Source organism: Gobio gobio (assembly GCF_949357685.1).
Source record: "Gobio gobio genome assembly, chromosome: 2".
Taxonomy (NCBI): Eukaryota; Metazoa; Chordata; class Actinopteri; order Cypriniformes; family Gobionidae; genus Gobio; species Gobio gobio.
The window spans coordinates 38,418,669-38,431,860 of record NC_137098.1 but is presented as its reverse complement, the minus strand read 5'-3'; the positions used below and the strand labels follow the sequence as shown (position 1 = coordinate 38,431,860).

Here is a 13,192-nt window from a genome sequence, read left to right as displayed (position 1 = left end):
ACACTCAACCCTGCTGGTAAACCTGGAGATAATTATATTAAGTATACACTACCATTCAAAAGTTTGGCACCAGTACGATTTTTTTTCTCTGAATGAACTTTTACTTTTATTCTGGTAGGATGTAATAAATTCAACAAAAATAACAGTAAAGATATGTATATTGATTTCAAATAAATACTGTGCTGTTGAATTTTTTATCCATCAAATAAAAGTATTTCAACAAAAATATTAAGCAACATAACTGTTTTCAACAATGATTATAATAATGTTTCTTGAGCAGCAAATAATCATATTAGAATGATTTCGGAAGGATCATGTGACTCTGAAGACTAGAGTAATGATGCAAAATTTAGCTTAAACATCACAGGAATAAATGACAATTTAAAAAAATACTAAAATAGAAAACTGTTATTTTAAATTGTAATTTGTAATTGTAAATTTTCAACTTGTTTTTACTGCATTTTTTTAAACAAATAAATGCAGCCTTGATAAACATAACTTTTTCAAAAACATTAAAACAATCTTACTAACGGCCCAACTTTTTAAACAGTAGTGTATTATCATTAATGGATGAAGATTTCTAGTTTTTAATGTGAATCTGTGGTGTCAGCCCTGTTCTGTAAATGCTTCACTGATTTTGCTCCATGTCTGTTAGATTGATATTTCATGTGATGCCTGTAGCTGTTGGGATGCAGCAGTCTTGTTACAAAGAAGGGGTGTTCATCACAGTCTTTTGCATAATGTAGCCCTAGCTACTGAATGCTGACTTTATACAAGTATATGAGGAAGCAGGGAGCTATCAGAAATGTCACTTCCTGTCAAAAAGTAGATCTGACACTTCTATTGTAGTGAGAATGGTGACTCATGTACGCAATAAAAGCTAACAAAGAGGCTGAGATTAGTATGCAAGCATGTCTTGTTTACGTAGTATTACACACTATATTGCCAAAAGTTTTGGGACGTCTGCCTTTACATGCACATGAACTTTAATGACATCCCATTCTTAATCTGTAGGGTTTAATATGTAGTTGGCCCACCCTTTGCAGCTACAACAGCTTCAACTCTTCTGGGAAGGCTTTCCACTAGGTTTAGGAGTGTGTTTATGGGAATTTTTGACCATTCTTCTAGAAGCGCCTTTATGAGGTCAGGCACGGATGTTAGACGAGAAGGCCTGTCTTGGTGACAGATACACAATTGATTGTCAGTCCCAACAGCTGTTCTTTCATGTCCAAGGCATTTGACATTTCAAAGGAACATGATCTCATATCATGAAACTAGTCTAATGACGATGAAGAAAAAGGCATTTCATATTTCAATATTCAAGATGTTGCTTAATTGTACATTGACAGTCCTAGTTGAGCTGTAGCTGTAATGTGACTGGTATTGGCTTGGGAGTGCAAGTTTGTTTAATCAGAGGCGGTGAGGGGCAGGCGGCTGTTTTATTCATGAGTTTTGCACCGCTGCATGGGATACTGGGAGGAGCCCTGCTGCTTTGAAGGAGGGCACTGCATATTGCACAGTAATGCGTAACGTGCATGTCTCTTCGCTTTTGCATCAAAGGCTACACTGGCTAAAGGGCACGTTGTCGTGACTGCTGTTTGTTTGCGTGATGTGTGCATGTGCAGCAGTGTGTGTTTGTGGATTGAATGTAGCCATATTAAGTGTCAGTTTATGTTTGTTTATGTATTACGGCCTGTCTTTGAGCATCTTTCTGCAATATTTATGTGAGTACTCATGCCCTACATGATTGAATATGATTGCCAGTTTGTGTTTATGCATAAGTTGTTCTCAGCCTACACTTGTCCTCCTAACATCTCCAATACTTTGTCCCCAGTATAAAGGCAGATCTTCATTCTGAACCATGTCCTTGCTCAGAGATTAGACAGGCCTTTTTTCTTGATTGATGGATGTACCCTGTTTCAACAAAGCACAGATGGAGCTCAGTTTAAATTTAGAAATGATTGTTCAGCAGAGCAGCCAAGGTGCAGGAAGCAGCCTCATCTTTTTGCCTTTTAAACACCGAGAACAGCTTTTGAAATGCTTCCCTCGCTCTCATACACAAGCTCAGGGAAAGAAGCCTTTTTGCAGTTACTTAGCTTTGAAGACGCTGTATTTCTCTGATTCATATTTAATTTGATGCATTAAGACAAATGTATTCCAGTTCGGTCCCATTGTTTTTATTGGCTGTTCTCAACAACAGTGTCTTTTAATGTGAAAATACTGGATGTTACTGCAGTACGTGTTATAGGAAGTGATTGTTCGGGGTTTAAGTTGAGGACTATGGGGATTGGACGCAACTTGTTCCACATAAAATCTCCTGTCTGTGTGTCTTTTTTCTTTGGGCTGAGTCACTTTATAAACACCCAGAGGGATTTCCAGAACACACCACACAAAAAAAAACACACCACACAACAAACGGTGAAGAGAGATCAGTGGCCATATATGGCATGTAACGTACACAGATGTCGAAGGTTGTCTGTCTATAGACTATCTTTCTGTCTGTCTGTCTGTCTGTCTGTCTGTCTGTCTGTCTGTCTGTCTGTCTGTCTATCTGTCTATCTGTCTATCTGTCTATCTGTCTATCTGTCTATCTGTCTGTCTGTCTGTCTGTCTGTCTGTCTGTTGCTGAAACTGTAGGGCACAGCACTAGCAATGCCGAGGTCAACATGGATTCAATTCCCAGGGAAAGCAAGGACTCACAAAATGTGTTACTTATCACTTTGGATAAAAGCGTCTGGTAAACATATCTATCATCTATCATTCATTTGTTCGTTATTTCTTTGAATTTCAATTAATTTCCACTTATATTCAAATTTGAGTTGCAATTCTGAGTCTTATTTGCCAGCTCAACTGATATTCAGGTACTGGAATTTAAAGGATTTAAATTCTCCATTCAGTATTGAATGTAGCACAACCCTGGCACATACACATGCACACTTACTATGTTACTTAAATTCAAAATAGAAATCCACATAGACGTGTTTGCAAGTAGGTGCACATTTAAACACATGCACACATCCCGCCTTTGATGGGGAACTAATTCACCCTGTACTTGTTGAGGTTGCCCTTCCTGGTTGAAATTACTCTTTATAAATGTAAGCATGGTGTGCGTGTAAGCATAAGTCCTGAAAAGATTGATGGAAAATTTCCACTACACTTGCATACACACACACATGAACACATCGCTCTGAAGCACCTCAATTGTACACCTTCATGGTGAGAGACGCAAACAAAACACTTCACAGTGCAGGAGAGAGCGATGATGGGTTGAAAATATACAAGAGAAAGCAAAAGAAGGGCTGTACATTTGGGCAGGCAATGGAGGGATTCTGTGCTGACGGCCGTGCGGAAACATATTTGTTGTAAGAGCTAAAAGTCGTTTCTCAAACGTCTGTGGAGTGCTGACAGATGTGTTGTATGTTTATCACTGACAGCCAGTAGACGTGATGAATGTGGCAAGATATCACTTATGTGTCACTCAGTTATTATAACTCCAGACTTTATAGTACGAGAATCCAAATCCAGTGTCAATCTGATGCTGTAACGTTTGGAGTGCATTTCACTGTGAAAATATCTTTCTTGGCATATACCTTCCCATGTTATCTCCTAATTAGTAATGTTGATCAAGCATTGTTCAGCAGCTAACTAGTCAAGATAAACAAATTATGCTGTTATTGAGCTTTGAAATCTGAAAACACAAAAGTTTTATGGGTAAAGTCCAGTTTAGTTGTGTCTGCCTTTTTTAGATTGTCTTTTTTGCGATTATGTGGTTTGCAAGCCCCGTTTAAGTGGTTTGAGGAAGAAAAAGTTCAGACTTCTTAAAAATCATAGATGAATTCAATCGCGACAAACAGTAATGCTATCTATGCATTTGAATTAACTGCAGATGCATCATTCAATGCCGACACACATATTTGCATGCCATTTTTTTATGGAGAGGTTTTCTAATCTCTTTTCCATCGCACTGTGAATAAAACTGGCCAAACAATAAGTGTTGCGCTTTTGGTCAAATGCACATAGCTATTGTTGTTACATAAAACTGTAACTTGGTGGTGCTCGCAAACAGAGAATTTGACTAAGCAACAGTGAATAGCAGAGCAAGAATCTGGACCTGACTCGTTCTCTGTACTGCTGTATTTTGTGTTGTGAACAAGCAGGTGTTAGAAATGGAAAGCTGTGCCCCTTGTCCGAGCCAATAGCCTTGTGGGCAGCGCTCTCATGTGTAGCGCAGTTGCGCTTCAGGAGACCAGAGTTCGAGTCCCAGCTTTCCCAATCCCGTCCCCCTCTTTCTCCTACTTTGCTTACTGTCAGTTCTCTACTTTATCTCAATAAAGGCAAAAACACTAAAAATAAATGATAAAGGAAAGTTGTGCCCTTGTGTAACAGATTTCCATAAGCACCACCTACTGTCAGAGAGTGAAATAGCATTTTCATTCAGCCCATCTTCCATTTTTTTCCGAACAGACAAATGGCGTGGAAATCCGGGCCGCATTTTTCTGCTGAACATTTGTATTGGTGTGAACAGGTCTTAAGACCCAAACAAATACCAGACCCCTGCAAGATCCATTCCAGATCATACATAAATCAGGAATTGTCGGTTCAAGAACCAGTCAGTCCATTTTAATAAAGTAAAATATTGAAAATACTGAATTTTTGTGTCACTTGATGCAGTGAGACTCAGAGGTACATCTAAACCTAATGTCTTTTTGTTGTGCTTTATTGATTTTTGATGATTATTAGATAGGAAGCTGGTGAAACAAATTACAAAAAGTGTCAATGTTAGAGGCTTAAAAACACAGTCCCAGCCTGTTTCTGAAACTGCTCTGCGCCGACTTTCGTTTGGATCAGCTCTACAGGTATTAGTAATCAGCCTCCTTATCTCCTCTCACTCCACACACTGCATCTTTATGGGAATTACATCACATACAACACCACTGACAAGCACCAGACTCCTGAGGCTTTCACCTGCCTCGCTTTAATATAAATTGATTTTTTTTCTTCTTGTCATAAGGATTGCCGACTAGATCTAATATATCTGTGGTCCTTCTAGAGAGGGGTGATGTGTATCGAATTCACAGCAAGGCTTTGTTCACAATTACACTCCCACCTTCTCCAAAGTCCAATCCCCAACCCTTTCAATTTCTTTAAGGTGATTGTGGCCAGACTTGCGCTGTTGCATAGGGAGCCCCTCACTCTATTATAAATGTGGAATGGGGTTGAAAAAGTAAGCACTTTTTCCATTCTACTTTGGAAAGAGTTTTTTTTATGCAGTGAGGCCAATCCTTCAATTTTACTTTTTCATTGCTTTATTAAACATTTTTCAAAATCCTAAAACTCCTTGTTTATTCCCAGTTTTAAGTTAAATGTTGAATAAAATAAAATTTTCCCAGATTTTCATTAAATGGTCTCATGACTTTAGATTCATGAGACTCTCTCCAAACTGAAATGTGTAAACCTAAAATGCGAACCGCTCCCAAACTTACCAGCTACAGGGTTTAATATTGAGAACTATCTCACTGCATCAACAGAGAGACTTCTTCGAATTTTGATCCTTAAAGGAACATTAGACATCCTAGAGCAGCAGTTCACATCGGTTAATGTTTTTGCCTTTTGGCAGAACAAACTGCAATGGGAATGTGGATCTGCCAGATCTCTTTTATCCACATCGTATCTCTAAGAGACAGTCCATTAGGTTTACATTGATTTATCGCATAAATGGATTCAAGGAAAAGGGGCTTATTTCAGGCTGTCAGATTATAATAGAATCTTTACAGTTCCATTCATTTTAAATTGTGAATAGAATAGAATAGAATCTTTACAGATAAGTTTGCAATAATTTATCATAATTTACTGCCACATGAGCAATGCTGCTGTTGTGTAGAATGTTGTGGTTTGTTGCTACTGTCCGCAGAATCAGGAAATACTCTGTATTGCAGTATATTGCATTTGAGACAACAGTAATAGCATTTCATTAGTCTGTACTTTTACACCTTTGTGATACACTCACAAGCTGTGGAGTTTTGCCATTAGTGATCCCATCTCAATTCCAGCAGCTCCAGACTCTTTGAAAACATCACTTAACTGCCGTAGGGGAGGCTTTTCAAGTGCTCTTTACATCAGATATGAAATTTCCTCAGCACGCAGGAGCCGTTTGAGTCTAAGCTTGTCAATGTGTGACTCGTTTAATTTGAAAGTGCCAAATGTTCAAAAGGTGCAACCCCATATTAAAATTGCTTTCCTACCCTCACAACTATACAATACTTTATGGACTATACCATATTACTATAGTAATTTATGAAGTTAGAGTACTAGTAAATACTGATGAATATAAATATTTTAATCATACATACAGTAGATATGTTTATATCAAAGTACTGTACCACAATTTTCCTATTTGATACCATCAAGGTACAATGCCTTATAGGTTTAATGTTTTGAGGGCTGATTTGTGCTTTACTGCAGATACAGCATGATTGTGCTAAAAGTTGCTAGAGCCTTTATCCTCATTTCTTTCTTTTTTAGTCACAGTTTTTTCAGCCTTCAATTTATTAATGTTTCTTAAGTTGCAGAGAGCGATAGATTTGTCATTAGAGGTAAATATTGACTGTTTGACTCATCATGGGGATCTTGGAGCCATATTATGAATGGAGATCATTTGACTGATTGGTAACAGAGACATTAATAAAGAGCATCTCTTATCACTGTTAGTCCTATTGAGCTGTTCATAGTTTATTGTCTGCTGCTTCAGTACAGAGAGAGAGACTGCATGAGTCTGCAGAGTGCAGAGGGGCTCCCACTAGTACAACTAGTAGACTTGACTTGCAGGAATTTGTACACACCGCCAACTGCCATCACTACAAAGCCATAACTACACTGCTGTGAGAAAAGATGTGCATATCAAAGGTGAAATGTTTTTTCTTTTTTTTTTCTTGTTAAAATACTTTCTTCTATTCCAGTATAATGGAGTATGCTGGCACATATTTCATGCCTCAAAAACAAAACAAAACAAAGAAATGCACTGACAGACTTACAGTATCTGCACCTAACACTTTCATTATAAAGTATTTGATATTATTTGCTGAAGCTGAAATTTTTGTCAAAATCATTTTCTGTGGTGATCAACAACAGAAACAATAGAAATAGAAAAAGTTATTTATATTGCTCATCTGCAAAGGTGATGAGTTTGTTTGTGTGTTCCCTGGGAATCAGGAATATTTTATAATGCGCATTGTTTTCATTTGTCATGCGTATTTTAGCAAGGAGCCACATATTTATTTGTGAGTTTGTTGTGTCTGGGGTGACGTGTATGATTCCCAGCCTTTAGCCGCTTTAGACAAAAGCATCTGGCTAATGTGTTAATGTTTATGGTTTTGCAATTGATTGTTTTGCAATTATGTTAGGTGCCACTAATTGTGCATAAATTACAGATTTAACCCTAATGTTTATATCACTCTTAGTTAGAGTAAGAGTTAGTTCACTTTAAAATGAAAATTACCTCATGATTTACTCACCCTCAAGCCATCCTTGGTGTAGGTATATGACCTTTTTTATTTCTGATGAACATAATCAGAGTTATATTAATAAATATCTTGAAAAATAACGTACGAAAAAAGCGTAACTGCTCGACAAATGACTTGGACGTAGCGCAAGCGCTTTGAACTGTGAGAGGCGTTACACTTTCTGCGTAAGTTGAATATGGAAGGCGGTCTGGCGGAAACTAGATATTTTACATTATAAAGTTTTAAGTTTTAGATATTTTTCTTACAAACCCCCATCAATTCGCTTCAGAATGCCTTTATTGACTTTTATAATAGATGGATGCACTTTTTTGAGCTTTAAACATATGAGCCCCGTTCACTGCCATTATAGAGCGCGGAAGTGTCAGGATATTTATAACTCTGATTTTGTTCATCAAAAAGAAGAATGGCATCTACACCTAGGATGGCTTGAGGGTGAGTAAATCATGGGCTAATTTTCATTTTAAAGTGAACTAATCCTTAAAGTTGTTTCAATGTAGTTCCTGGTGAAATGCAAACTACTGAAGTTATACTGCACCTTTTCACTTTTAGAATCCTTCTGCACCTGTCACAGATTAATAACATACCCAGACATTCACTTCCCATCCATCAAGGGCAGCTTGAACCTGCTCCCATCCACCTGAACAAAATACCATCCTCCTCTGCAGCCCTCACACAAGGCAGAATTAGCATGTATAGTCTCTGTTGATCAGCCCTTGTGATGACTCACTGCTCTGCCTCCACAAAATAGCTGCCAATATGTCATTTAACCCAAAGCTGTGATTTGCCCTGTTCACCGAGCACTTATCGCCCCCGTTTCATGGGAAGCAAACAACAACACAGCTGAGGGAAAACAGCCTACATAACAAATATAAATCTTCATTTCAGACTAATAGATCTGTCTTTCCCAACATTTGATGCATTTTAGTGCTTTTAAAGGTGTGTTATTTACATATTATGGCTTTGGGAGTTGGAGCTGCAGGGGGTTGGTATATGCTGTACATTTTGCAAGAGAAGTGCCTGCAAACCTCAGTTATCATTTGTTTGACCGAAGCACCAAGCAGAATCGCAGAAATAACGATTGTTTTGAAACGCAAAGCAAGTTGCGATCTCGAGAAAACAAGGCAAATTAGCCATTAAGATGCTCTTGCAGTTTTGGAGTTGGCTGTGGAATGTTTTAAATGGATGCTGGGTGTCCTCTGTGTGTAGGCAGAGGGCTTTAGCCACTGATTGATATGACCCAACCTAAACCTTCAGCAATCAGCAGCTCATTATCTCGGTGAAATTACTACATCATCCAGCCCAAACGGCTGTAATGAGCTAGCCTAAAGAATCAGGGCTCTGATCCGCCATCATCTCCCTCATCTTTGTCTGCAGTCTCTTTTTCCCCCCTCTCAATGAAGCTTGTTTTTCCCCTATTCCCTCTAGCCACCCAGTCATCGGTTATACTCTAACTGCTCTGACTTTTCTTTCACTCTTAAGGTCTTTCTCTCTTTTCTTCATTTTTAGTGAAGTCACTCACTCCTGAACTCACAGGCGATGGATTTTACACTCTGTGCCCTTGCCTTTGAGTCTTCTCTGTTGAGACCCAAAGTTTTCCAATACGTCTTCTTTGCTTGTTTCCTGCAGGGTCCCATCGTGAACGATGTGGTCATTCATGTGGCCCTGATAGCAGAAAGTCAAAGGTAAATCTCTCTCTCTCTCCGTCCTCTGGTCTAATTGATGCCTTCACGTTAATTGTTGGGCTATTCTGTAGCCTTCATCTATCAGTACTCTCATTTAAAGCTTTTCTGGTAAGAGGGGGAGGTGAAAGAGGTCGTGTGGCCAGCTGGTCCCAGCCAGGCCCGCTCTGCAGTTCATTTAACATTGTTCACCCCAGTACTTAACCCACCTCTCCCCTTCTTCACACTGTAGACCTTAATCAGGATTACTTGTCCAACTCAACCATCAGTACCTTCATTTAAAGCAGCAAGTTCCACTTAACACCTCACCTTCCCTGCATAGATGAAATAATGTTGTTGAAATATTATAGTGTATGCTGGAGCAAAGGTTCTGGTTACTTGTAAACATACATTTTTTTGTTGAACCCCTTAGCATGAGAAGTGCCCGCAGGCCACTCATTTATATATTCACAGTGTCATGCAAGACTGTTTCCCCTTCGACCTTAATGGATACTTTACTTCAATGCTTGATTACTAATCCTACATAATCGCTTTATGCTGCATATGAACTATGTAAATATGAAAATTTAAGTCTTTTAGATTATGTCACATCATTTTTAACTGAAGATAAAAGGGTCAGATGGACCCTTTTCACATTTCCGGGGATCTCAGGAACGGAATGGTGAACGGAAATTGTGGTGAACGGAAACTACAACAAATAAAATGGTTGCATTCTCATTTACTCCAATAGCACAAGAAAAAAATCCACAATAATCATTTCTATGACTTCACAAAAGAGGAAAAAATTGGAGCGTGATTGTGTTTGTCAAAAGAGAGAAAGATGTCAAATTTGCCATCAATCCTTAATATCAATAGTAAAAAAAACATTGTTAATCTAGCAAATTAATACCCGTGGAAACATGTTATCACAGTCTGTGGTCCATTAAGTTTTTTTTTATTCTTCTTCTCTAGCCTACTGTTACATTAGCCTACATATGCTTATTAGCCTGCTAGCCTAGCATACCATGCAGGAGACTCATTTCTTTGAGATGCAAAATAGAGTGGTGCAGGCAGGGATAACCTCTAAACGAATAATTTGCCAGTGGTTCCCTCGAGACTTTCCTATGGGTTTTTATAATGGGTATTGCCAATTTATGAGTACAATAAGTTCTGTGGTAAACATAACTGAAAGATACTTAGACGTCTTGCTCTACAGTAGAACATGTTTTTAATATTCAATTCAATTCAATTGTGCTTTATTGGCATGACAATTGTTGCAATGTATTGCCAAAGCATTTCTAATTCTTACAGAGAATCAACATATGTACATACATTAGATAAATATAATAATAAATAATAATAATAAACATATATATATATATATATATATATATATATATATATATATACATATATATAATATATATACATATATACAGATGTTAAAAACAGATGTTTTTAATAACTAGATTAGAATGTTTGGGTGTGAATGTGTGCAGTTATGTTTACCACAGTCTTTATTTTACACATAAATTGAAAAAAAAAACCCACTGGGAACATTTCGAGGGTTCAATTAGTCCTTTGACGTCATCCTGACGACTGCAGCACTCTATACTACTCAATTTTTTTCAAACATACAATAAAAAAAAAAATTCATGTTCAATAGTAGTTATGATGTTACATTTATTAGGATCATTTGCCAGGGTTAGGGTTCATATTATTATGTTAGGCATAATGCCACATTAAAGAAAAATTAGATGTAATAATTATTAATAGTTAATAATATTTTTTTTTATAGTTAATTGTAAAAAATAAATTAATTTTTCTTTAACTAGAACTAGTCTACTTTACTATCACTATGTGATTCGTTTTTGAACAGGGGGATAGAACGTGGCACAACGATTGCACCAAATAAAATTGCAATGGAAAGATTGTTTCCAAACCCATGGGAGCACACAGGTGGTGATACCAAGAAAACAAGCCATAAATAAAATTATGCATAGCCTCTGTTGGCTTCTATAAGTTTGTCATTATTTTTGCAGCTCCTTTGATTCCACTAATGTTGCAGAAATGACACGCCTTATCTTCAATAGAGTTGTGTATAATGTTCAATAGTCTCTGTCTTGCTTGTGTCTTTCAGATTGCAGGTCTTCCTCAACACCTATGGCATTCAAACTCAGACACCGCAGCAGGTGGAGCCCATTCAGATCTGGCCTCAGAAAGAGCTGGTGAAGGTATCCCTGTTCAATCAATCAAACTGACCACCAAACAAATCTTCTAGACTAATCCATTTCTGTGACAGTCGCTCCATTAGACCATTGGCCAGTTTATCAAGTGGTTTGGATAGACTGGCACATCACTCATGTCAGTCAGTGAATTATTTTTGCATTCTCTTAAAGATTTACACCATGGTTTGAACCTCACCAGTGCCCTATTGATTGAATTAGTTTGACAAAAGACTCTGAAAATAGACTTTAATGTTTTCTCAGATATATATAAATGTCCTTTGTAAACATACTAGCAAAATATTAATCCATAGTGAGAATATATCAATAGAATGCAGCGTTCATTATTCTGACCAACCTGGTCTAAACTGTTCATCAGATTATTCGATTATTATCTTTTGCAAAATGTTTATTTGTGCTTGTAATGTTTGTAATCTACAGAGCACGGAGCAATATGTGCGAGAATGTTTTCGTGTTTGTTCTTCTATCTATGGGTGTGTGAGTGGGTGGTAAGGTTTTGTCACCGGAACGTGCAATTTACTGCCGTTTGGTTAAAAAGCTGTTTAAAATAAGACATCCAACAGTGCTTCCCTTGACTCTGTTCTGTCTGCGGTCAGTTTTGTGTGTATGTGTGCTCCAGTGTGCATTGGAGGGAGTGATAGTTTGCTGAGTATGCCTCCGTAAGGATGTTCAGAGCTCTTTGGATAGGGCAGTCTACTTTAGATCAGCTGCAGAACCTTCCTCTCTGTCACCTTTAAATGACACAGTATCACACTTGACTGATAATACACATTTTAATTCCTAGAATAATTATTTTAGATAGGAGGAATCTTAACAGTTGATTATTTTCTTTTGATATTTTTGGATAAAATGATTTATTTAATTATTCATTTGTATTCATTTTCAATACCGTGCAAAAGTTTGTGGTCAGCCATAATTACTCCAGTCCATATCAAACGATCCTTCAGAAAATAATAATATTTTCTAATGTTCTGATTATTGTTATCAATGTGCTATTATTATTATTATTATTATCAATGTTGAAAATATTTTTTTATGATTCTTTGATGCATAGAAAGTATTGAATGGTATTGTAGTTTAATTAATCCTACATCAAATCAATTCTATATTAAATAAATTATATTAATCCATAAATAAGTAAATCAAGCCAGTGTCTATTTTTTGAGTAGCATCACTCAAAACAAAATGTGTCCAAATTCTGAATAAATTATACACGGAAATCTAGCAACACAACAATACTGAAATTCTCCAGTCCTGCTATAATCAATAAATCTTTCTTTTACTGTGCAGGCCATGCAGAGTTTTGGACTCTGGAGACAGGGTTTCTGCAGGTTTTATGAAGGTAAATTTAAGACCAATTAAAGACAATGTAAGGAATAAATTGAAGGGAACATACAGTAACACGCCAGTATGTTATTTAAATATAAATGTCTAGGATGCACACAATGAGCTGTATTAGCAACACTTCAAAGTTTGAAAATATAAATCCAACAAATCCAAAAAATAGCTTAAAGTTTGAACAGCTCTGCTCCCAAACACTAGAATATGGAAACAACTTTTACCAAACCCTTCTGATCACACTACAAAAAAGTGATGTTCTTTTTCGGTAGTTTTGTCTTGTATTCCAGTGCAAATATCTAAAAGATTCTTAAATCAAGATACATTTACTTGAGAAGCAAAATTACATAAGAAAATGTGTGATCTTGTGAAAAGTGATTTATTATCAAAACAAGAACAAATATCTGCCAATGGGTTTAAACTTAATCCT

General features: G+C 37.0%; 1 protein-coding gene across 4 annotated transcripts in view; it reads left to right on the top strand.

Annotated features, from left to right (window-relative positions):
• The window catches only part of phkb (phosphorylase kinase, beta), a 93,614-nt gene that overhangs the window by 55,000 nt on the left and 25,422 nt on the right, over nt 1–13,192 (top strand). For all 4 annotated transcript variants that reach the window (XM_079846003.1, XM_079846004.1, XM_079846005.1 and 1 more), the window contains 2 exons: nt 9,147–9,202; nt 11,319–11,412. In XM_079846003.1, the coding sequence (XP_079702129.1) occupies nt 9,147–9,202; nt 11,319–11,412 (150 nt within the window). The remainder of the gene's footprint in view (nt 1–9,146; nt 9,203–11,318; nt 11,413–13,192) is intronic.